This window comes from Schistocerca cancellata, chromosome 11 (assembly GCF_023864275.1).
Source record: "Schistocerca cancellata isolate TAMUIC-IGC-003103 chromosome 11, iqSchCanc2.1, whole genome shotgun sequence".
Lineage (NCBI taxonomy): Eukaryota > Metazoa > Arthropoda > Insecta > Orthoptera > Acrididae > Schistocerca > Schistocerca cancellata.
In genome coordinates this window covers 77,656,928-77,681,039 of record NC_064636.1, presented here as the reverse complement: position 1 = coordinate 77,681,039, position 24,112 = coordinate 77,656,928, and the positions used below count along the sequence as shown (strand labels likewise).

The 24,112-nt window shown below is 45.9% G+C and overlaps 1 protein-coding gene across 1 annotated transcript in view; it reads left to right on the top strand.

The window, feature by feature from the left end:
- The window catches only part of LOC126108224 (pleckstrin homology domain-containing family G member 5), a 694,776-nt gene that overhangs the window by 589,502 nt on the left and 81,162 nt on the right, over window positions 1–24,112 (top strand). The window contains exons 10-12 of the mRNA XM_049913456.1: window positions 220–369; window positions 8,955–9,065; window positions 20,776–20,925. Of these exons, the coding sequence (XP_049769413.1) occupies window positions 220–369; window positions 8,955–9,065; window positions 20,776–20,925 (411 nt within the window). The remainder of the gene's footprint in view (window positions 1–219; window positions 370–8,954; window positions 9,066–20,775; window positions 20,926–24,112) is intronic.

Below are 24,112 nucleotides of genomic sequence, written 5' to 3'. Positions count from 1 at the left end.
GTGTTGGACCTTCCATCGAACTACGGACCCCCTTGAAGATGTCTCCCGCAGTCGGAGACGAAACGTTGGGAATTGAGACAAAATTCATCAACCGACCACGGCATAACAGCTTGGATAATTATAATGGACATGATATTTCTGGCCGTGAAAATCTACATTTTAGTATGTATGTTATGTTCTGTGAGTGGAGCTGTATTTTATTTTTATTTGGTTTTCCAGTGGTGTGAGGCGCAGCCAGCGTGCGGCCGCCTGAGGTTGGCAGACCTGCTGGTGAAGCCGATGCAGCGCCTCACCAGATACTCTCTGCTGCTCAGGGCGGTGCTCCGGCACACCGACGACGAGCACCATGCCACCGCCCTGGCCCGGATGGTGAGTACTGCGAAAGATGGTCGAGGAAATCCAAAAATGGGGCCTCAAACATGTCTATGCTCTACACATGTTGGATGGCGCACATCTTGGCAGAGTCATGATCCATGATCCAGATAATACTCGAGCTTTTGATGTCAGTGTCCTTGCCCAGGTGTCACATAAACACCACACCACCACGCTGACCTGACTGGTGAGCACCGTGAGAGGTGATTGGAGGGTGGAGCAGGGGGGCGTTCAAAATACATGTCTGCTGTGTATGTGTTGGATGGTGCATGTCTAGGCAGAGTCATGATCTGTATAAACCTGAAGCTCTCGATTCAGGGTGGTTCCTTGCGCAAAGAGCACAGATCTGACATGGATGGCAAGTACTGAGGGGCCTGAAGACATCCAAAGGAGAGGGGAGAGAAATACATCCTTGCAGCTTTGTGCTGCAGCAGCGAAATGGGGACTCCAGTGGTCTTGCTGATCAGGTAATGACAAGCTGCAGGTGCAGGTATAAAGAGCCAGCAACCCCCATGGAATGTCAGGTGTACAACATGGAGCCATCTGGGACTCGGACCCAGAGATCAGATGAAGTCAACCTGGATGTGACCCCTTTCAATGGCCCCAGCATGAGCCCTAGAAGCATCGGATCTAGCAGGGTCCCATAGCCCAGCCCTAGTGGATGATCAGCTAGTTGTGATTAAACTATCTGGCCTATGTAGTGGGATTGCCAACTGGCACGGAATATGTCTCGGTGTAGGTGTCAGTTGAAGATAAGGTACCAGTAGGGTACAAGTGATGAACATGTATAGTTGCTTGACCTGCATTTTTTGTGGCAGGGCATGCCTTCTTTTCATGTAGTTGACCAAGATGGCTCAGTGTTGGACCACTTCCTCAGGTAATTCAGCTCACCACTGCAGCCCTGGCCACAGCTTGTGAAGTCTATACCGAGGTTTTTATTCAAACATTTAATAAAATTAAACAAATGTGGTGTCTGTTCTTTTAGACATATCTACAAGAACAAACACAATGTGGAATCTGCAGCTGTGATATATATAATGTAAATTGAAGATGGAGGGGGGAGAAAGGAAAGGAATTATTGATGACAGCTGCATCGGATCTTTACATGGAATCAGTAGTGACGAATTAATATGTGTACCAGACCAGGATTCAAACCCAGGATCTCCTGCTTATAGGCAGTCGCGTTAGCCATTTGGAACCACAGTATATCACAACTGGATGGACTACCTCGACACACCCCTAGGCGAACCCACATTCCTACCCAGCTGCGGATTCCATGCATTCACATAACTGATTTGCCTTGATGGGCAGTGATTCAATCATCTTCAATATGGATTAAGTCCAACCACCTGTGGGACTCTCAAAGTAGTGAGCATGAAGGACATTGATGGGGACGGCAGATAGATGGGAATGTGGGTTGGCCAAGAGGCATGTCGAGATGATCTGTGCAACTGCGATAAACAATGCGTCCCAGATGCCACATTAATTAAATGCACTGCCTAGCAAGCAGGAGATACCTGGTTCAAATCCCCATCTGGCACACATTTTCACTCATCGCCATTGATTCCACATAAAGTCCTGATGCAGTTTACATCAATGATCCCTTCCCTTTCCTTTCTTTTATCCCTCCTCTACCTACAATTTACATAGAAAAATCTTTAAAATCAAAGCATTCTAGTTGTTCTGATGACATATCAATATCATCAAAGTTAATTAAAGGTGTTCTTGTGAGTTTACTAAAATTTTAATAATTTGTGCAGCCAATTTTTATCACTGAAACGTGTACTGACAGGCTGGAATATTCTGACATTAAATCACTTTTGAAGGACCTGTATAAAGAAATGTCATCAAATTTCACACATTGTTCTTTTCCAAGCACTCTCAAAAAGTTTTTTTTTTTTTTAAATAATGCATAAGAAACTTGTTAACCATCTGACAATGAATAACACAGAGCCTCCAAGATACAGTCTGGGTTTTTGTACAGTTCCAATATTGAGAAGCCTATTTATACATGTGGTGGTAATGTACATAATTCATTAGATAATCAGTTACAATCTGCAGGTATTTGTACATAATTCATTAGATAATCAGTTACAATCTGCAGGCATTTTCTGTGATTTGTCAAAGACATTTGGCTGTGTGAGCCACAACGTCCTTTTAAGTACATTAGAATGCTAATACGTCATTGGCAATGCTGCAAAGCGGCTCAAGTGATAAGCAGAAAACATAGTACGTCAATATCAGAGACCAGTGAATTAAACTCTCAATCATCATCAGATTGGGAAGTAGTTCCGTGTGGTGTCCCACTGCTTTTTCTTGTGTACATTAATGATCTCTCATCAGGTACATTGATAGACAGGATTTGTTTTGCTGGCAGATGATATGAATATTGCAATTAACAGCAAGTCTAGCATAGTTTTAGAAAGGATCAGTAGTAAAATTTTCTTGTACATCCATGAATGTTTTGTAGCTACCTCACTCTCATTAAACTTTGAAGAAAGCCACACTTTGCAGTTTAGAACATAAGGAGGTTTACAAGTATGGACAAGCGCAGGTAGGAGAGCTTTACACTGTTAAATTCATAGACTACTTGATAAAAAATTCAGTTTGAAGGAGCATCCCACAGAACTGCTGAAATGTCGGAACATATCTTTATTTGCAGTGCAAATGTTATCAGACATAATTCTGAACTTTTTATATGTCTAGCCTTTTGAGTGGAGGTCTTGGGGACCATGGCCGTCTACTATTGTAAGAAAATGAAACGCCCACAGCCATCCTTAAGATCTTATTTGCTTTTTAGCTAGTAGTTTCGGCAGTTCAATGCGCCATTTTCAGGCCACAGTTGATGCTGAAGGGCTTGACACAATCCCTATATATACCAAATCAGTGGCCAGTTGGCAGTTGATGGTTGGAGTGCTGACATCAAAGTTTACAGATAGTCTGCATAACCAGTTATGTTGGCCACTGATGTGCTATACATAGGGATTGTGTCAACCCCTTCAGCATCAACTATGGCCTGAATATGGCCCACTGAAGTGCCGAAACTAGTAGCTAGAAAATAAATAAGTTCACAAGGACGGTTGTTGGCGTTTCATTTTCTTATAACTCTAAACTCTCCAGCCCAACTGGTCTCTGAAATCCCAACCGTACCGAACTCAGCCATTAGGCGTCACTGGATGCAGAGGGGCATTTGGTCAGCACACTGATCTCCCAGCCATTGTCACTTTTTGTGACTGGAGCTGCTATTTCTCAGTCAGCTCCTCAGTTTGCCTCACAAGGGCTGAGTGCACACCACTGGCCAACAGCGCTCAGCAGACCCGGACAATAACCCATCCAAGTGCTAGCCATGTCCGACATCACCTAACTTCGGTGATCTGAAGTGAACCAGTGTCACCAGCGTGGCAAGGCCGTTGGCTTATCAGACATAGATGATGTTGTTGTTGTTGTGGTCTTCAGTCCTGATACTGGTTTGATCCATCTCTCCACGCCATACAGTAGAGCTGCATGAACTCGGGAAAAATTACGGCCGTAGTTTCCCCTTGCTTTCAGCTGTTCACAGTACCAGCGCAGCAGGGCCATTTTGGTTAGTGTTACAAGGCCAGATCAATCATCCAGACTGTTGCCCCTGCAACTACTGAAAAGGCTGCTGCCCCTCTTCAGGAACTACACGTTTGTCTGGCCTGTCAACAGATACCCCTCCGTTGTGGTTGCACCTACGGTACAGCTATCTGTATCGCTGAGGCACGCAAGCCTCCCCACCAACGGCAAGGCCCATGGTTCTTGGGGGGGACATAGATGATATAAAAATAAAAATCTGACATACACTCCTGGAAATTGAAATAAGAACACCATGAATTCATTCCCAGGAAGGGGAAACTTTATTGACACATTCCTGGGGTCAGATACATCACATGATCACACTGACAGAACCACAGGCACATAGACACAGGCAACAAAGCATGCACAATGTCGGCACTAGTACAGTATATCCACCTTTCGCAGCAATGCAGGCTGTTATTCTCCCATGGAGACGATCGTAGAGATGCTGGATGTAGTCCTGTGGAACGGCTTGCCATGCCATTTCCACCTGGCGCCTCAGTTGGACCAGCGTTCGTGCTGGACGTGCAGACCGCGTGAGACGACGCTTCATCCAGTCCCAAACATGCTCAATGGGGGACAGATCCGGAGATCTTGCTGGCCAGGGTAGTTGACTTACACCTTCTAGAGCACGTTGGGTGGCACGGGATACATGCGGACGTGCATTGTCCTGTTGGAACAGCAAGTTCCCTTGCCGGTCTAGGAATGGTAGAACGATGGGTTCGATGACGGTTTGGATGTACCGTGCACTATTCAGTGTCCCCTCGACGATCACCAGTGGTGTACGGCCAGTGTAGGAGATCGCTCCCCACACCATGATGCCGGGTGTTGGCCCTGTGTGCCTCGGTCGTATGCAGTTCTGATTGTGGCGCTCACCTGCACGGCGCCAAACATGCATACGACCATCATTGGCACGAAGGCAGAAGTGACTCTCATCGCTGAAGACGACACGTCTCCATTCGCCCCTCCATTCACGCCTGTCGCGACACCACTGGAGGCGGGCTGCACGATGTTGGGGCGTGAGCGGAAGACGGCCTAACGGTGTGCGGGACCGTAGCCCAGCTTCATGGAGACGGTTGCGAATGGTCCTCGCCGATACCCCAAGAGCAACAGTGTCCCTAATTTGCTGGGAAGTGGCGGTGCGGTCCCCTACGGCACTGCGTAGGATCCTACGGTCTTGGCGAGCATCCGTGCGTCGCTGCGGTCCGGTCCCAGGTCAACGGGCACGTGCACCTTTCGCCGACCACTGGCGACAACATCGATGTACTGTGGAGACCTCACGCCCCACGTGTTGAGCAATTCGGCGGTACGTCCACCCGGCTTCCCGCATGCCCACTATACGCCCTCGCTCAAAGTCCGTCAACTGCACATACGGTTCACGTCCACGCTGTCGCGGCATGCTACCAGTGTTAAAGACTGCGATGGAGCTCCGTATGCCACGGCAAACTGGCTGACACTGACGGCGGCGGTGCACAAATGCTGCGCAGCTAGCGCCATTCGACGGCCAACACCGCGGTTCCTGGTGTGTCCGCTGTGCCGTGCGTGTGATCATTGCTTGTACAGCCCTCTCGCAGTGTCCGGAGCAAGTATGGTGGGTCTGACACACCGGTGTCAATGTGTTCCTTTTTCCATTTCCAGGAGTGTACATTGTTTACTTCAACAAGTTTGTTTGTGTGGCCATCATACGCAGCAAGCATATAAATACTTGTTTAATTACAAAACAGTTGTTTACTTTCATTGCTTAATGGCATTTTGGACTAAGTATTCAAGTGAAACAAAAATTATCAGCATGTAATGTGCATTATTTGTGCTCGGAATTCATGAACAATAGCCTAATGCTTCTGAATACATATTTCATTCCTCAATGAAGTTTGTCGTAAATAATGTGTCCCTTTTTCCAACAAAGAGCTCAGTTCACAAGTTCAGTACAAGGAACAAGAACAGACTAAATAAATGTTTGAACAGCGCTTGTTACAGTCCAAAAAAAGGGTCCACCATTCAGGAGGAGACATTTTCAGTAACTTGCCAACCATAGAAAGGTTACCTACAAATGAAGCTAAGTTTAAGAGGAGCCTGAAAGGCTTATTCCATCTAACCCACTGACGAATTTCTAAACAAAGCAGTTGATATACTTTATGTATAATTACCACTGTTACTTAATTTTTTTAGTGTCACATACTGTAAAAAAATCTAATGTCCTTCTTCAACAGGGATCTCCTCAATATAGAGGGTGTTTCACAATTCGTGTCACACACACTTCTAGAGGTGGCAGAGGGGACTTAGTAGATAAAAAAATGGTTCAAATGGATCTGAGCACTATGGGACTTAACTACTGAAGTCATTAGTCCCCTAGAACTGAGAACTAATTAAACCTAACTAACCTAAGGACATCACACACATTCACGCCCAAGGCAGGGTTCCAACCTGCTACAGTAGCGGTCGCGCGGTTCCAGACTGAAGAGCCTAGAACCGCACGGCCACCCTGGCCGGCTTAGTAGATAAAGTTTCACATACATACCCATGTCGGGAAACATCATCCAGTGACGCTACATGGCGTCAAAGATATAGGCGCCGGCGCGTGTAAATGTATGTATCTAGGGGATGATTCCATGATGATGCTACAAACCTCCAAGGATGATGGAGACGGATAATTCTACCAATTTGAGGTAAGGTCCTTGGTTTGGAAACGAAAGAGTCGAAAGTTATATGTAAAATACTAGTCTGATACCTCTGACTGTGGAATACTTGTACCCCCCCCCCCCCCCCCTGTTGTTTCTAAGAATGTAGGGCAGGCAACTTTCAGAGGTGGTTGTATGAACCAAAACAAGGAAAAAAAGTCTGGTAAACATGGGCTCTAAAACCCATACCTAAGGGGCTACAAGCAGTTGTGCATCTTTGCTACTGGGTGAGACCCATCTCCTGTACTGAACATGTACTCCTACCTCTTGTGGTATGCATCTTATCGCCCATGTTTACGATACAGTTTCTCTTGTTTTGCTCCATACTACCACTTCTGAAAGTTGCCTGCCCTACAGTCTTAGCAACAGTAGTACCGGTACATGCATTCCACTGTAATAAAATTATAAACAGCCGACCGGTTGCAATGGATAAAGAAATTCTTTACTTAGGTTTCGACAAATATAAATTTGTCTTCTTCAGAAGGTAGCAATTTTACGTTAGTAAGGACTAATGTACCATCGCCGTTTTTACAATTGTCGGCATAGATCCATTTGTCAAAATTGAAATATAGCCCTAGAATTAGGGTTTGTCACGTAAATATGGATCTTGCAAAGCTCACAACCGACAAACCCTAATTCTATATGATTCCGTGATGATGTTATAAGTTTTCTAGGACGATGGAAACGAATAAGTGTTTCAGCTTGAGTTAAGGTCCCTTGTACCGAAACGAACGATTCGGGAGTTATAAGTGAAAACTGTTTTGATATCTATGACAGTGGAATGCAATATTTTAAACATAGCAGCACAACAGCAACGGTTTCAAGTAATAAAATTATAAGCAGCCGACCAGTTGCAATAGATAAAGAAATTCTTTACCTAGGTTTCGACAAATATAAATTTGTCTTCTTCAGAAGGTAGCAATTTTACATTAGTAAGGACTAATCTACCATCGCCGTTTATGGCTCTGAGCACTATGGGACTCAACTGCTGTGGTCATAAGTCCCCTAGAACTTAGAACTACTTAAACCTAACTAACCTAAGGACAGCACACAACACCCAGCCATCACGAGGCAGAGAAAATCCCTGACCCCGCCGGGAATCGAACCCGGGAACCCGGGCGTGGGAAGCGAGAACGCTACCGCACGACCACGAGATGCGGGCTCGCCGTTTATATATATATATATAAACCAAAGTAAGAAATGCACATTAATGTTCTCATATATATATACTGGGCCATCAACAAGTCTCAGGATGCGAACCATTCAAGGAAACATCATCGATATGTGCTTTCGGAGCCGAAGGCCCACTCGTGTACCTTTGATGACTGCACGACACACGGCTTTAAGCCTCGCCTGGGCCCGTCAGCAGCGACATTGGACTGTTGACAACTGGAATTACGTTATCTGGTCAGACGACTCTCGTTTCAAATCGCATCAAGCGCATAAACATGTACGGGTGTGGAGACAACTTCATGAATCTGTGGACACTGCATGTCAGCAGGGGACTGTTCAAACGGGTGGAGGCTCTGTAATGGTGTGGGGCGTATGCTGTTGGAGTGATACGGGACTCCTGATACGTCTAGATACGTCCCTGACAGGTGACACGTACGTAAGCATCCTGTCTGATCACCTGCATCTATTCATGTCCATTGTGCATTCCGACGGACTTGTGCAATTCCAGCAGGACAATGCCACACCCCACACGTCCAGAACTGGTACAGAGTGGCTCCAGGAACACTCTCCTGAGTTTAAACACTCTCACTGGCCACCAAACTTTCCAGACACAAACATTATTGACCATATCTGGTATGCCTTGCAACGTGCTGTTCAGAAGAGATCTCCACCTCCTAGTACTCTTACGGATTTTTGGACTATACTTCAGGATTCACGCTGTCAGTTGCGTCCAGCACTACTTCAGACATTAGTCGAGTCCATGCCACGTTGTGTTGCGGCACTTCTGCTTGCTCACAGGTTCCGTACATGATATTAGGCAGATGTACCAGTTTCTTTCGCTTGTATATATGTATATAACTTTGTCTCTCTGTAGCATCGTTGGATGTCGTTTACCGACATGGGTTACCTTGTAAAACTTGATCTATGAAGTTCCCTCTGCAGCCTCGAGAAGTGTGTAGCATGAATTGTGAAACACCCTGTAAATCCATGGGATAAGAAGTTTTCTGATCTCATCTAGTCTAACCATCCAAACGTTTTCACTACCTGTACAATGTTAGATTTCATTAGAATGACGCAAAGCGACTGCTTACACTATGGAGAATATTAAAAACTTAAATTCTCTCTTTTTTCCAGATAACGAGTGTTGACGAGTTCGTCAACAATGTGAATTCCTCACTGAAGACGAAACAGGACAACGAGAAGCTGAAGGCCCTCATAGCGAGGATCGAGTCCTACGACGTCGTGGTGAGTCATGACTGAGTCACCAAACCCTCCACTTCTCCTGCTCAATCCGGACCCTAATTTTTCTGCAATTTCTAGAAATTGGCTCTGAGCAAGAAATTTGTCAACTTGCGTCGTCTCCCAGCGGGTGTGCGAAGGGGATCCATGTGAAGTACTTCCTTCTGACGATATTATCATTCCGATGACAGTGGAAAATACAGTACAGTCGCTGCCACTTTCTGATATGATACTATAGCCCGATTCACGAACGATGGCGGTTCGTGCGTCTGTAGACACGGACGGGAATTGCATTGTTGCTAGTTCCAAGAGACGGTTGTCGTAAGCGCACACACGTGTTCTGCACTTGAAAAAGGCGTGCAAGCTGCAGATTATATCTCTGGCTTGCTTGTGTGCAGAATTTGTCGCTTACGGCCGCCTTTAGTCGTGACAACCAGCAACAAATGGAATTAAGAATCACTAAATACCTCTCACCGATCACGGTTAATGCCCGCATTGGCTACGATGGATAAAGAGGAGTCTTCGATACGAGTCGCTGGCTTTGGCGAGTGACGTAGTAAACATGCAATAAATGTCGGAAATATTATGCCCAATATGGCGTCATATCAAAGTGGATTTCTTCATCGTAGCCGACAGAATCAGTGAGTAAAAAAAATAAATAAATAACATCGTCGCAAAACAAACATTTAGGACCACGAATATTGAAATGAAAGAAATAGTTTTACAGCGAACGATATTTTCGAGTATAATATGGCTACGGTTATTCGCGAAGCAAATATTATTTCCGAAAATCAAGGGACCCGGACTCTGGAAAAGTAGCTGAGCCTATAAGTGTATTTGTAGTTTACTGTTTTGTATGATAGTGTTGACTCTTTCAGTACCGTTACACGATTTTTTTTTCATTTAGGTGGGCTGTATTTTGAGAACATTAATGTGTGTTTCTTACTTTGGTAGTTTCCGGTGTTTTCAACAGATATCCGTAGTTACAGTTCTCGGTTATGATTCGATTATGTAGATGAACTGTTGGACACTAAATCGAATCATAACCAAGAACTATAACTACGGGTAAGTAACAAACGCACATTAATGTTCTCAGAATACAGCCCGTGTAACTAAAAAAAAACCATGTTACTGGACGAAAGAGTCAACATAATCATCCAAAATAGCAAGCTACATATACACTTACAGGCTCAGCTACTTTGCCAAAGTCTGCTGCTATTGATAATGGATCCCTTGATTTTCGGAAATAATAACCGTAGCTCATAGTATACTCGAAAACAGCGATATATTTCTTATAAATAATTCCTCGTAATTAGAGTCATATTCGGAAGTAATTCAAACAAGCATCACAACGAACAAACTGATAACGATAAATGGTCAGTATGATGTCAGCCAGTGATAACTCTCATTTGTAGATAATATAAGCTGCAGTTTTCTAATAATAAATCGTAACTGACCCAAGTCCAGAAATTAGCACATTGCATCTATTGGAGATCTCTTGGTGTACACCAGATGAGTCTCTTAATACATGTAGTTGTCTTGGCTTTAAGAAAAAAAATGTTGCGTGCCAACCTAATCTACGAGGTGCATTCAAGTTCTAAGGCCTCTGATTTTTTTTCTCCGGACTGGAAAGAGATAGAAACATGTGCAGTGTTTTAAAATGAGGCCGCATTCATTGTCAATACGTCCCAGAGATGGCAGCACGGTACGGCAGATGGAATTTTACCACCAGCGGCGAGAATGAGAACTGTTCTAAATACTTAAAATGGCGACGTTTTCCTTAATTGAACAGCGTGCAATCATTCGTTTTTTGAATTTATGTGGTGTGAAACCAATTGAAATTCATCGAGAGTTGAAGGAGACATGTGGTGACGGAGTTATGGATGTGTCGAAAGTGCGTTCGTGGGTGCGACAGTTTAATGAAGGCAGAACATCATGTGACAACAAACCAAAACAACCTCGGGCTCGCACAAGCCGGTCTGACGACACGATCGAGAAAGTGGAGAGAATTGTTTTGGGGGATCGCCGAATGACTGTCGAACAGATCGCCTCCAGAGTTGGCATTTCTGTGGGTTCTGTGCACACAATCCTGCATGACGACCTGAAAATGCGAAAAGTGTCATCCAGGTGGGTGCCACGAATGCTGACGGACGACCACACGGCTGCCCGTGTGGCATGTTGCCGAGCAATGTTGACGCGCAACGACAGCACGAATGGGACTTTCTTTTCGTCGGTTCTGACAATGGATGAGACGTGGATGCCATTTTTCAATCCAGAAACAAAGCGCCAGTCAGCTCAATGGAAGCACACAGATTCACCGCCACCAAAAAAATTTCGGGTAACCGCCAGTGCTGAAAAAATGATGGTGTCTACGTTCTGGGACAGCGAGGGCGTAATCCTTACCCATTGCGTTCCAAAGGGCACTACGGTAACAGGTGCATCCTACGAAAATGTTTTGAAGAACAAATTCCTTGCTGCACTGCAACAAAAACGTCCGGGAAGGGCTGCGCGTGTGCTGTTTCACCGAGACAACGCACCCGCACATCGAACTGACGTTACGCAACAGTTTCTTCGTGATAACAACTTTGAAGTGATTCCTCATGCTCCCTACTCACCTGACCTGGCTCCTAGTGACTTTTGGCTTTTTCCAACAATGAAAGACACTCTCCGTGGCCGCACATTCACCAGCCGTGCTGCTATTGCCTCATCGATTTTCCAGTGCTCAAAACGGACTCCTAAAGAAGCCTTCGCCGCTGCCATGGAATCATGGCGTCAGCGTTGTGAAAAATGTATACGTCTGCAGGCCGATTACGTCGAGAAGTAACGGCAGTTTCATCGATTTCGGGTGAGTAGTTAATTAGAAAAAAAAATCGGAGGCCTTAGAACTTGAATGCACCTCGTAGAACTCGTTCTATGCTACAGATCAGTCTGCCACCATAGAAATCTTTTCCACTGTCAAATTACTTGCCTACACCAACTCACAACAAAGCTGTTGCGTTCCAACTTAACCAAATCGTATCTGCTGTCCGATTCTTTGGCTTTGCTACCTCACAACCAAACTGTCGCGTTCCAACGTAACCTGGAACTCGGTCTATGCTACAGATCATTGTGTCACCCCAGCAAGCTTTTCCACATTCTTTGGTTCCGCCAGTTCACAACCCAACTGTTGCTTTTCCAGTCTAACCTAGAACTCGGGCTATGACACAAATCAGTGTGTAACCACAGAAAGCTTCTCAACTATCACATTCGTGGCTTCACCAACTCACAGCCAAAGTGCTGCATTCCGACCTAACCTCGATCTCGGCCCATGCTACAGTGTGACATCACAGAAATCTTATCGGATGTCTGGTTTTTGACTTTGCTAACCCACAACCAAAGAGTTGCATACCATCTAACCTAGACCTCAGGTTATGCTGCAGGTTAGATCTCACCACACACACCTTTTCCACTGTAAGTCTATGCTATAGATTTTCCACTGTAAGTCTATGCTATGGATCAGTGTGTCTCCCCAGAATTCTTATCTGCTATCAGATTTGCTTGCTTCGCTTACTCACAGCAAAGTGTTGCATGACAACCTAACCCAGTCCGCAGTTTATGTTACACGTCAGTGTGTCAGCACAGACACCTTTCCCACTGTAAGATTCGTTGGCTTTGCCAACTCGTGTCCATATCGTCATATTCCATCCTAACCTACACCTCTGGCTAAACCCACCCATTATAGTGACATTTTTAAGCTTCTCTATTGAATCACGAGCCAACCACTCTCTCGGAAATTCGGAACTTCTTCAGTAATTCCAAAAAATACATCTCTCTTTTCACTCCACCTCCTCCTCGACATGTACTCAATTGGTATTTACAAATTCGCTAACACCAACACCAACAATTGCCAACATCAGCACATAATGCAAGAACCACTACACAGCACGCCAGTGTTAGAAAAAAAACTAGTGTAGAAATGAAAATTACAGTATTAGGGTACGCACCACAACTTATCAATACAGACTAATATCCCTAATAGGTTGATATCCAAGAAATCAAGTCTATGTATGAACTATTAAAAAAAATCCCAATAATTCAAAACCAAAGATATAACAAAATTAATGAAATAAGACTAATTGCAAAAATTAAAATAATCAAAAAAATGTACCTCCATTCCAAAGCAGCAACTAAACTCTCTTTCTTTGGCACCTCCATCCTCGCCACACCTTCCAAAAATACCTCAAAGAAGCACTGGTTTTGTGGGACATCCTTTCTCCACACATGCTCATCTAAATGGCTCTGTAGTGCTGAAATTTTCCTTTTCTCTCGCCCAGTAATACTTTTTATTGCCCGCCTCCCATATCCCTTCAGCTGTATTTGTACATGCCCCTGTTTTTTTTTGTCACTAAGTTCAACGGAATGATTCACAGCCAAATACATGACCCCAATTTCGTCTAATCCCTTACAACTAGCCCACCTATCTGACATGATTGACCCATCTCTATTATAACTTTGTACCAAGTGAAACATTGTACAAGTTCTCCATCTTCGATCACCTTAAAAATTATGTTTGGAGAACAGTGATTTCCTAAAACAACTGCCCCCCCCCCTCTGTCACTTTCTTTCTTTTTTTATTTTTTTGTTTTTTGCAATTGCAATTTTTGAATTTGTATAATAGCCACAGCCCACCAACAATTTTGCGCCTTGTCTTAACAAAAGCCGAACAAATTTCCCAGCAAAACGAATGCCAGTCTATAACAGATTTACGGTATGTTTCTGTCTCATGATAAACAAGCCAAATAGATCTTAAACAAAAAAATGAAAAAGTAAAAAAAAAATACTATTCATAGGAAGTCTTGATTTCACATACCACGTCCTTCTACGAACATACCTCCACACAAGATCTTTTGCACAGCGCCACATATACAAATTACCCGTGTGTTTCCTCAAACCTTGCATAATGTCATCTACTTGCCACAAACACTACACTTACAATAGCGAGCATTTAAATTGTACTGTCTGGCAAAACTGATGACATTCGTTGGTACGCCCGGTTCATAAGCTCATTTCACAATAGTGAAGCGAACGTGAGGAATATGTTGTTCCCCGTTCCTACTATTCCCCACAGCTTCAAAATCAGGAGCAGAGCTTGGCCCCACAGTTGCCTCCATATTTCGCGATGCCAGTAATAACTGAAAAGAAGTTACAAATCCAGCGCAAAGATTAACAAATTACTTTCTGTATAAACCAACGAGATTACGATCGATAGAACGTAAGGCGACGCAGAAATTCAATTGCACCAGAACGTGACGTCATAGCAGCCATTACGTCACATGTCAACGTCGACGGCTAGTTTCGAACATTCCTCTAGAACCGGCTACGACATTTAGAACAGAGCGCTAAAAATACTGCCGAACGCCCATCGGTTGTCGGAGAGTGAGTGACGTAGGTGCGCAGAGCAAGCGTAAACTCGACGACCATCGTTCGTGACTCCAATTATAATACAGGGTGAGTCAAAAAGGGCTTTTACAACTTTGGGATGATATACACTGAAGAGCAAAAGAAACTGGTACAGCTGCCTAATATTGTGTAGGGCCTCCGCGAGCACGCAGCAGTGCCGCAATACGACGTGGCATCTGCTCGACTAATGTCTGAAGTAGTGCTGGAGGGAACTGACACCATGAATCCTGCAGGGCTGTCCATAAATCCCTAACAGTAAGATGGGGTGGAGATCTCTTCTGAACAGCACGTTGCTAGGCATCGCAGATACGCTCAACAATGTTTCATGTCTGGGGAGTTTGCTAGCCAGCGGAGTGTTTAAACTCCTGGAGCCACTATGTAGCAATTCTAGACGTGTGGGGTGTCGCATTGTCCTGCTGGAATTGACCGAGTCCGTCGGAATGCACAATGGTCATGAATAGATGGAGGTGATCAGACACGATGCTTACGGACGTGTCACCTGTCAGAGTCGTTTCTAGACGTGTCAGTGGTCCCATATCACTCCAACTGCACACGCGTCACAACATTACAGAGCCTCCACCAGCTTGAACAGCTCCCCTGCTGACATGCAGTATCTACCGTTTCATGAAGCTGTCTCCATACCCATACACGTCCATCCAGTTGATACAATTCGAAGCGAGACTCGTCCAACCAGTTAATATGTTTCCAGTCATCAACAGTCCAATGTCGGTGTTGAAGGGCCCAGGCGAGGCGTAAAGCTTTGTGTCGTGCAGTCATCAAGGGCACACGAGTGCACCTTCAGCTGCAAAAGCCCATATCAGTGATGTTCCGTTGAATGGTTCGGACGCTGACACTTGTTGATGGTCCAGCATTGAAATCTACAGCAATTTGGGGAAGTTTTGGACTTGTGTCGCGTTGAATGATTCTCTTCAGTCATCGTTAGTCCAGTTCTTGCAGGATCTTTTTCCGGCCGCAGTGATGTCGGAGATTCGATATTTTACCGGATTCGTGATATTCGCAGTACACTCGTGAATTGGTTGTTCGGGAAAATCCCCACTTCATCGCTATCTTGGAGATGCAGTGTCCCATCGCTCGTGCCGGCCGCGGTGGTCTAGTGGTTCTAGGCGCGCAGTCCGGAACCGCCGGACTGCTACGGTCGCAGGTTCGAATCCTGCCTCGGGCATGGATGTGTGTGATGTCCTTAGGTTAGTTAGGTTTAAGTAGTTCTAAGTTGTAGGGGACTGATGACCACAGATGTTAAGTCCCATAGTGCTCAGAGCCATTTTGAACCATCGCTCGTGCACCGACTGTAACACCACGTTCAAACTCACTTAAATCTTGATAAGCTGCCACTGTAGCAGCAGTAAGCGATCTAACAACTGCGCCAGACACGTGTTGTCTTATATAGGCGTTGCCGAACGCAGCGCCGTATGTGTACTTTTATACACATGACTATACCAATTTCTTTGTCGCTTCAGTCTGTAAATTTGTTGAGGTAACTTAAGATCTGGTAGATGTGTAATTTTGTAGCAAACAACCTCAAGTTACACATAGAAGTCCCAAGTTTCAATTTGGTTCGACGTGACTGCCGTTTGTGATTCGGGAAATATCCGACTGGTAATCAGTTTCTTCCCACATTCGTTGCAGCAAATCTGGCGCAACTTGTGCAACGGTAGCGTAGATTCGTTGTTTCAGATCGGCTGAATTGTTTGGCAGGGGACGAACATACGTTCTTTAATAAAACCCCAGAGAAAGAAATCCATTGGTGTAAAGTCTGGGGAGCGAGGTGGACATCCTCCGCACCAGTGAAAGTAGCTATTTTAACTGTGTACTATGCTGGCGCTCCTGCTGGCCGAATGGAGTAATAGTGCACTACGTGAATCAAACTTGAGGTTGTTAGCTACAAAATGAAACATCTACCGATTCCGTAAGTTCTCTCAATAAATGTCTATACCGGGTGTCCCGTAAGAGCGTGCAAAAATTTAACGATTTCAGCGGACGCTCCATTGAACAATTTGAGGTAGGGAACCTGGGATCGGAGAGGCCAGTTTAAGGTGGTAATAGGAATAAAATCAAATTACTGTGTACTTTTTTATTTACATTAGTTAACTACAAATACCATTATTGACATAATTAATGTACCATTTGTGCCGTATCTTGCAAAATACGCTGAAGCTGACGGCAATCAACCTCAAACCAAGCATGATGTCGGTAAACAAGATTCTGACGCACTCTGACAAAAGTCCCTGGTGTACTTCGAATCACATCACAGGCAGCTACAATTCTGACAGCTAATTCCCTCTCCGTATCCACTGGGCTCTCATACAGAAGTGACTTTTACATCCACATAAGAAATAATCAAGGGGATTCAGGTCACTTGACCACACAGGCCATGGAATAGGACCGCCCCTTCCGATCCAGTGACCAGGAAATACTGTACCATTACTGCTCCATCGTATTGTACTATACATCTGTGAATGCCTATATCGTTGATTCATAGCATGTTCTGTCATGGGACAGTGTAAATACGATACAACAGAGGTACCTAATCGATAAGTAAAGTAAACAAAACCTGCATCATGATTTCCTAGTAATCAGTCTTGTCGTCCTTGTTGCCTAGCAGGAAATAAAAAATGTACATTTAAATAAATAGCACAGTATGTGTAAATTTCTATGCATGTTAGTTGTAAATAAGCTGGAAAGCAATAATGCTAGGCAAAGTGATAGCCAAGCTTCTTCCATATATCTGTAAGCTGGCTATTCGGACCCCAGATTCCCTGCCTCAAATTGTTCAATGGAGCATTCTCTATGTGCTGTTACATTTTTGCACACTCTTATGGAAATACTCTGTACAATTCCGAAGTTGTAAAGTCCTTTTTGACTCACCCTGTAGAACTGACGAAGTTCATAGTCCCTTATTCTGAAATGCAGACCTTATTCCTGTAACCTTTTATCAATTTTTCATGCTTTCACGAGTGTTTGTACATCAAATCTTTCACACTACTGGCCATTAAAATTGCTACACCACGAAGATGACGTGCTACAGACGCGAAATTTAACCGACTGGAAGAAGATGCTGTGATATGCAAATGATTAGCTTTTCAGAGCATTCGCACAAGGTTGGCGCCGGTGGCGACACTTCCAACGTGCTGACATTAGGAAAGTTTCCAACCGATTTCTCATACGCAAACGGCAGTTGATCGGCGTTGCCTGGTGAAACGTTGTTGTCATGCCTCGTGTAAGAAGGAGAAATGCGTCCCATCACGTTTCCGATTTTGATAAAGGTCGGGGTGTAGCCTATCGCGATTGCGGTTTATCGTATCGCGACATTGCTGCTCGCGTTGGTCGAGATCCAATGACTGTTAGCAGAATATGGAATCGGTGGGATCAGGAGGGTAATACGGAACTCCGTGCTGGATCCCAACGGCCTCGCATCACTGGCAGTCGAGATGACAGGCATCTTATCCGCACGGCTGTAACGGATCGTGCAGCCACGTCTCGATCCCTGAGGGCAACAGGTGGGGACGTTTGCAAGACGACAACCATCTGCACGAACAGTTCGACGACGTTTGCAGCAGCACGGACTGTCAGTTCTGAGACCGTGGCTGCGGTTACCCTTGACGCTGCATCACAGACAGGAGCGCCTGCGATGGTGTACTCGACGACGAACTTGAGTGCACGAATGGCAAAAAGTCATTTATTGGGATGAATCCACGTTCTGTTTACAGCATCACGATGGTCGCATCCGTGTTTGGCGACATCGCGGTGAATGCACATTGGAAGCTTGTATTCGTCATCGCCATACTGGCGTATCACCCAGCGTGATGGTATGATGGTATGGGGTGCCACTGGTTACACGTCTCGGTCACCTGTTGTTCGCATTGACGGCACTTTGAACAGTGGACGTTAGATTTCAGATGTGTTACGACCCGTGGCTCTACCCTTAATTCGATCCTTGCGAAACCCTACAGTTCAGCAGTATAATACACGACCGCATGTTGCAGGTCCTGTACAGGCCTTTCTGGATACAGAAAATGTTCAACTGTTGCCCTGGCCAGCACATACTCCAGACCTCTCACCAACTGAAAGTGTCTGGTCAATGGTGACCGAGCAACTGGCTCGTCACAATACGCCAGTCACTATTCTTGATGAACTGTGGTATTGTCTTGAAGCTGCACAGGCAGCTGTACCTGTACACGCCATCCAAGCTCTGTTTGACTCAATGGCCAGGCGCATGAAGGCCGTTATTACGGCCAGAGGTGATTGTTCTGGGTTCTGATTTCTCAGGATCTATGCACCCAAATTGCGTGAAAATGTAATCACATGTCAGTTCTAGTATATACACTCCTGGAAATTGAAATAAGAACACCGTGAATTCATTGTCCCAGGAAGGGGAAACTTTATTGACACATTCCTGGGGTCAGATACATCACATGATCACACTGACAGAACCACAGGCACATAGACACAGGCAACAGAGCATGCACAATGTCGGCACTATTACAGTGTTTATCCACCTTTCGCAGCAATGCAGGCTGCTATTCTCCCATGGAGACGATCGTAGAGATGCTGGATGTAGTCCTGTGGAACGGCTTGCCATGCCATTTCCACCTGGCGCCTCAGTTGGACCAGCGTTCGTGCTGGACGTGCAGACCGCGTGAGACGACGCTTCATCCAGTCCCAAACATGCTCAATGGGGGACAGATCCGGAGATCTTGCTGGCCAGGGTAGTTGACTTACACCTTCTAGAGCACGTTGGGTGGCACGGGATACATGCGGTCGTGCATTGTCCTGTTGGAACAGCAAGTTCCCTTGCCGGTCTAGGAATGGTAGAACGATGGGTTCGATGACGGTTTGGATGTACCGTGCACTATTCAGTGTCCCCTCGACGATCACCAGTGGTGTACGGCCAGTGTAGGAGATCGCTCCCCACACCATGATGCCGGGTGTTGGCCCTGTGTGCCTGGTTGTATGCAGTCCTGATTGTGGCGCTCTCCTGCACGGCGCCAAACACGCATACGACCATCATTGGCACCAAGGCAGAAGCGACTCTCGTCGCTGAAGACGACACGTCTCCATTCGTCCCTCCATTCACGCCTGTCGCGACACCACTGGAGGTGGGCTGCACGATGTTGGGGCGTGAGCGGAAGACGGCCTAACGGTGTGCGGGACCGTAGCCCAGCTTCATGGAGACGGTTGCGAATGGTCCTCGCCGATACCCCAGGAGCAACAGTGTCCCTAATTTGCTGGGAAGTGGCGGTGCGGTCCCCTACGGCACTGCGTAGGATCCTACGGTCTTGGCGTGCATCCGTGCGTCGCTGCGGTCCGGTCCCAGGTCGACGGGCACGTGCACCTTCCGCCGACCACTGGCGACAACATCGATGTACTGTGGAGACCTCACGCCCCACGTGTTGAGCAATTCGGTGGTACGTCCACCCGGCCTCCCGCATGCCCACTATACGCCCTCGCTCAAAGTCCGTCAACTGCACATACGGTTCACGTCCACGCTGTCGCGGCATGCTACCAGTGTTAAAGACTGCGATGGAGCTCCGTATGCCACGGCAAACTGGCTGACACTGACGGCGGCGGTGCACAAACGCTGCGCAGCTAGCGCCATTAGACGGCCAACACCGCGGTTCCTGGTGTGTCCGCTGTGCCGTGCGTGTGATCATTGCTTGTACAGCCCTCTCGCAGTGTCCGGAGCAAGTATGGTGGGTCTGACACACCGGTGTCAATGTGTTCTTTTTTCCATTTCCAGGAGTGTATATTTGTTCAATGAATACCCGTTTATCATCTGCATTTCTTCTTGGTGTAGCAATTTTAATGGCCAGTAGTGGATTTACTCCGTTTCATGTTGTGCCATTAAGTTAATGGTGGCGGCATATGTGTGTGTGGTTGCAAGAGTTGTTCAGTGACATGTTACAAACATAGACCTGATAGTAAGAAAATCGAAGTTGGAGTGGGTTGTTAGTGCAGTGCTGTGTTGTGTGTGTGTGTGTGTGTGTGTGTGTGTGTGTGTGTGTGTGCCAGTAGGTGGTTTTCAGTGGGATACAAAAATTAGTAACGAAAGTAACGGAAGGAGAGTTGGAGAAGGTTGGAGAGGATTGTTAATGTGGTGCCGTGTTTTAGTGTGTGTGTGTGTGTGTGTGTGTGTGTGTGTGTGTGTGTGTGGTTGTAAGTGGTGTTCAGTGGGATAGAAAAATTGGATAAATGAAAGTAACAAGAGGAGAGTTGGAGGAGGATTGGAAAGGATTGTTAATGTGGTGTATTTTTGTAGGAGGCGGTCAAGGACGAAGAGCTGGAGCGGCTGGTGCGCGTCCATTCGCAGCTGGACCTGACGGGCCCCATGCCAGGTTGCCACGTCTCACAACCCAGGCAGCTGCTTCTCGAGTCCGACCTGAAGCTGCGCGAGGGCGCTGCCTCCAAGGTGGGTGCCCCACAGTTGTCGTGGTTTGACTTGTGCTGCGTACACCGGGTGCAGCACAGTTACACTGATAAAGTGCTAGGGGTCGTCAGCGGTGTAGGACCACGTACTCATCCAACGACGCTACGGTCCGTCACTGCTGTAGGGGACGGAGCCTGCCACTTGGCGAACATATGTTTTGTTCGCGTATCACGTCGTTTTTGCAAACCCAGAATCTACTCTGTAGGAATCAACATGGATTCTGGAAACAGCGATCGTGTGAGACCCAACTCGCTTTATTTGTTCATCAGACATAGAAAATATTAGATACAGGCTCCCAGGTAGATGCTATTTTCCTTGACTTCCGGAAGGCATTCGATACAGTTTCGCACTGTCGCCTGATGAACAAAGTAAGAGCCTACGGAATATCAGACCAGCTGTGTGGCTGGATTGAAGAGTTTTTAGCGAACAGAACACAGCATGTTGTTATCAATGGAGAGACGTCTACAGACGTTAAAGTAACCTCTGGCGTGCCACAGGGGAGTGTTATGGGACCATTGCTTTTCACAATATATATAAATGACCTAGTAGATAGTGTCGGAAGTTCCATGTGGCTTTTCGCGGATGACGCTGTAATATACAGAGAAGTTGCAGCATTAGAAAATTGTAGCGAAATGCAGGAAGATCTGCAGCGGATAGGCACTTGGTGCAGGGAGTGGCAACTGACCCTTAACATAAACAAGTGTAATGTATTGCGAATACATAGAAAGAAGGATCCTTTATTGTATGATTATATGATAGCAGAACAAACACTGGTAGCAGTTACTTCTGTAAAATATCTGGGAGTATGCGTGCGGAACGATTTGAAGTGGAATGATCATATAAAATTGATTGTTGGTAAGGTGGGTACCAGGTTGAGATTCATTGGGAGAGTTCTTACAAAATGTAGTCCACCAACAAAGGAATGGCTTACAAAACACTCGTTCGACCTATACTTGAGTATTGCTCATCAGTGTGGGACCCGTACCAGATCGAGTTGACGGAGGAGATAGAGAAGATCCAAAGAAGAGCGGCGCGTTTCGTCACAGGGTTATTTGATAAGCGTGATAGCGTTACAGAGGTGTTTAGCAAACTCAAGTGGCAGACTCTGCAAGAGAGGCGCTCTGCATCGCGGTGTAGCTTGCTCGCCAGGTTTCGAGAGGGTGCGTTTCTGGATGAGGTATCGAATATATTGCTTCCCCCCACTTATACCTCCCGAGGAGATCACGAATGTAAAATTAGAGAGATTAGAGCGCGCACAGAGGCTTTCAGACAGTCGTTCTTCCCGCGAACCATACGCGACTGGAACAGAAAAGGGAGGTAATGACAGTGGCACGTAAAGTGCCCTCCGCCACACGCCGTTGGGTGGCTTGCAGAGTATAAATGTAGATGTAGATGTAGATGTAGACCCGCATAGTGGCTACTGTGGTTAAGACTTCATCTAATTCGATCTCAAATTTTACTTGTGGCACATGGCTGGGGAATGTGGTACAGGAAGGACAGGCATAATGGCCAGTGCGTGCGTTATGGCCATTTGCATTTGTGAATCCGTACAGTACTCCAGTCACAGAAATTGCATAAAGGAGTCTTTTGAAACTTTCTAAGCAACACATAGTCAGTTGAATGAGCCAGGATACCGTGTTGTCTCGCAGTCACATACGGTATCGTTTTGAGACCCTCTGCTCTTACGTAAATTCTCACTTCATGCAATTATTACAAATTTCGGTAACATGTGTTGAGTGGTACTTAAGGTAGGTAAATAAATTAGTCAAATTAGAAAAAAAAAAGAAAAACTTGGTTTAGTTTAGAAGAATTACACACTGGTAAATAGCGGGCAGAGCAGAAGAGGCAATGACCATGAAGACAGCACGTTCAGGAGAAGCCATCGCCCTCCCCACATAAGCGGAAGCTGTCGATTCAGCCGTCAGGGCATCGCCCGACCGGCTCACGTGTTTCTCAATTGTCACATTTGATCAAAGGCCCTCGCCTACATTCCAAGAGCCAATGACTGACGTTAAGAAGATTCATCGAGAAGCTTTTCAATGTGACAGAAGAGGCAATGACCGTGAAGTCGTTCACCTCCAGTGAACAGAAGTAAATAAATACGCAATGGCCCGACAGGAGTAGTTTTCAGTTCAGTTTCGGAGCTGCAGACCGCCATAGAGGAAGAGACTACGTTGTACACTGAAGCACCAAGTCCGCCGCTGTAATGGAACAGCAAGGTTTTCCTAACATGTTCGTGTCGAAAGAGTGCTTACTTAGTCACAAATTCCCATGTCGACAATTGGTACATTGGAGGCTGTCCCAAACTAGAAATAACTTTTACCTAACGACGTCTAGGCGAGCACAATGGCCAGCCATTCGCCCATACACTGACGTGGCGAAAGTAACGGGGTACTTCCTAACATCGTATTGGACCTGTTCTCGCCTGGCATAGTCCGACAATTCGACGTGGCATGGACTCCACAAGTCTTCCCAAGTCACCTGCACAGTATTGAGCCACACTGCCTCTAGCTGGCCTCTGTGGCCGAGCGGTTCTAGGCGCTGCAGTCCGGAACCGCGCTGCTGCTACAGTCACAGGCTCGAATCCTGTCTCGGGCATGGATGTGTGTGATGTCCTTAGGTTTAACTAGTTCTAAGTCTAGAGGACTGATGACCTCAGTTGTCCCATAGTGCTTTGAACCATTTGAACCACACTGCCTCTATACAGGGTGTTACAAAAAGGCACGGCCAAACTTTCCGGAAACATTCCACACTCACACACAAGTAAAGAAAAGATGTTATATGGACATGTGTCCGGAAACGCTTAATTTCCATGTTAGAGCTGATTTTAGTTTCGTCAGTATGTACTGTACTTCCTCGATTCACCGCCAGTTGGCCCAATTGAAGGAAGGTAATGTTGACTTCGGTGCTTGTGTTGACATGCGACTCAATGCTCTACAGTACTAGCATCGAGCACATCAGTACGTAGCATCAACAGGTTAGTGTTCATCACGAACGTGGTTCTGCAGTCAGTGCAATGTTTACAAATGCGGAGTTGGCAGATGCCCATTTGATGTATGGATTTGCACGGGGCAATAGCCGTGGCGCGGTACGTTTGTATCGAGACAGATTTCCAGAACGAACGTGTCCCGACACGAAGACGTTCGAAGCAATTGATCGGCGTCTTAGG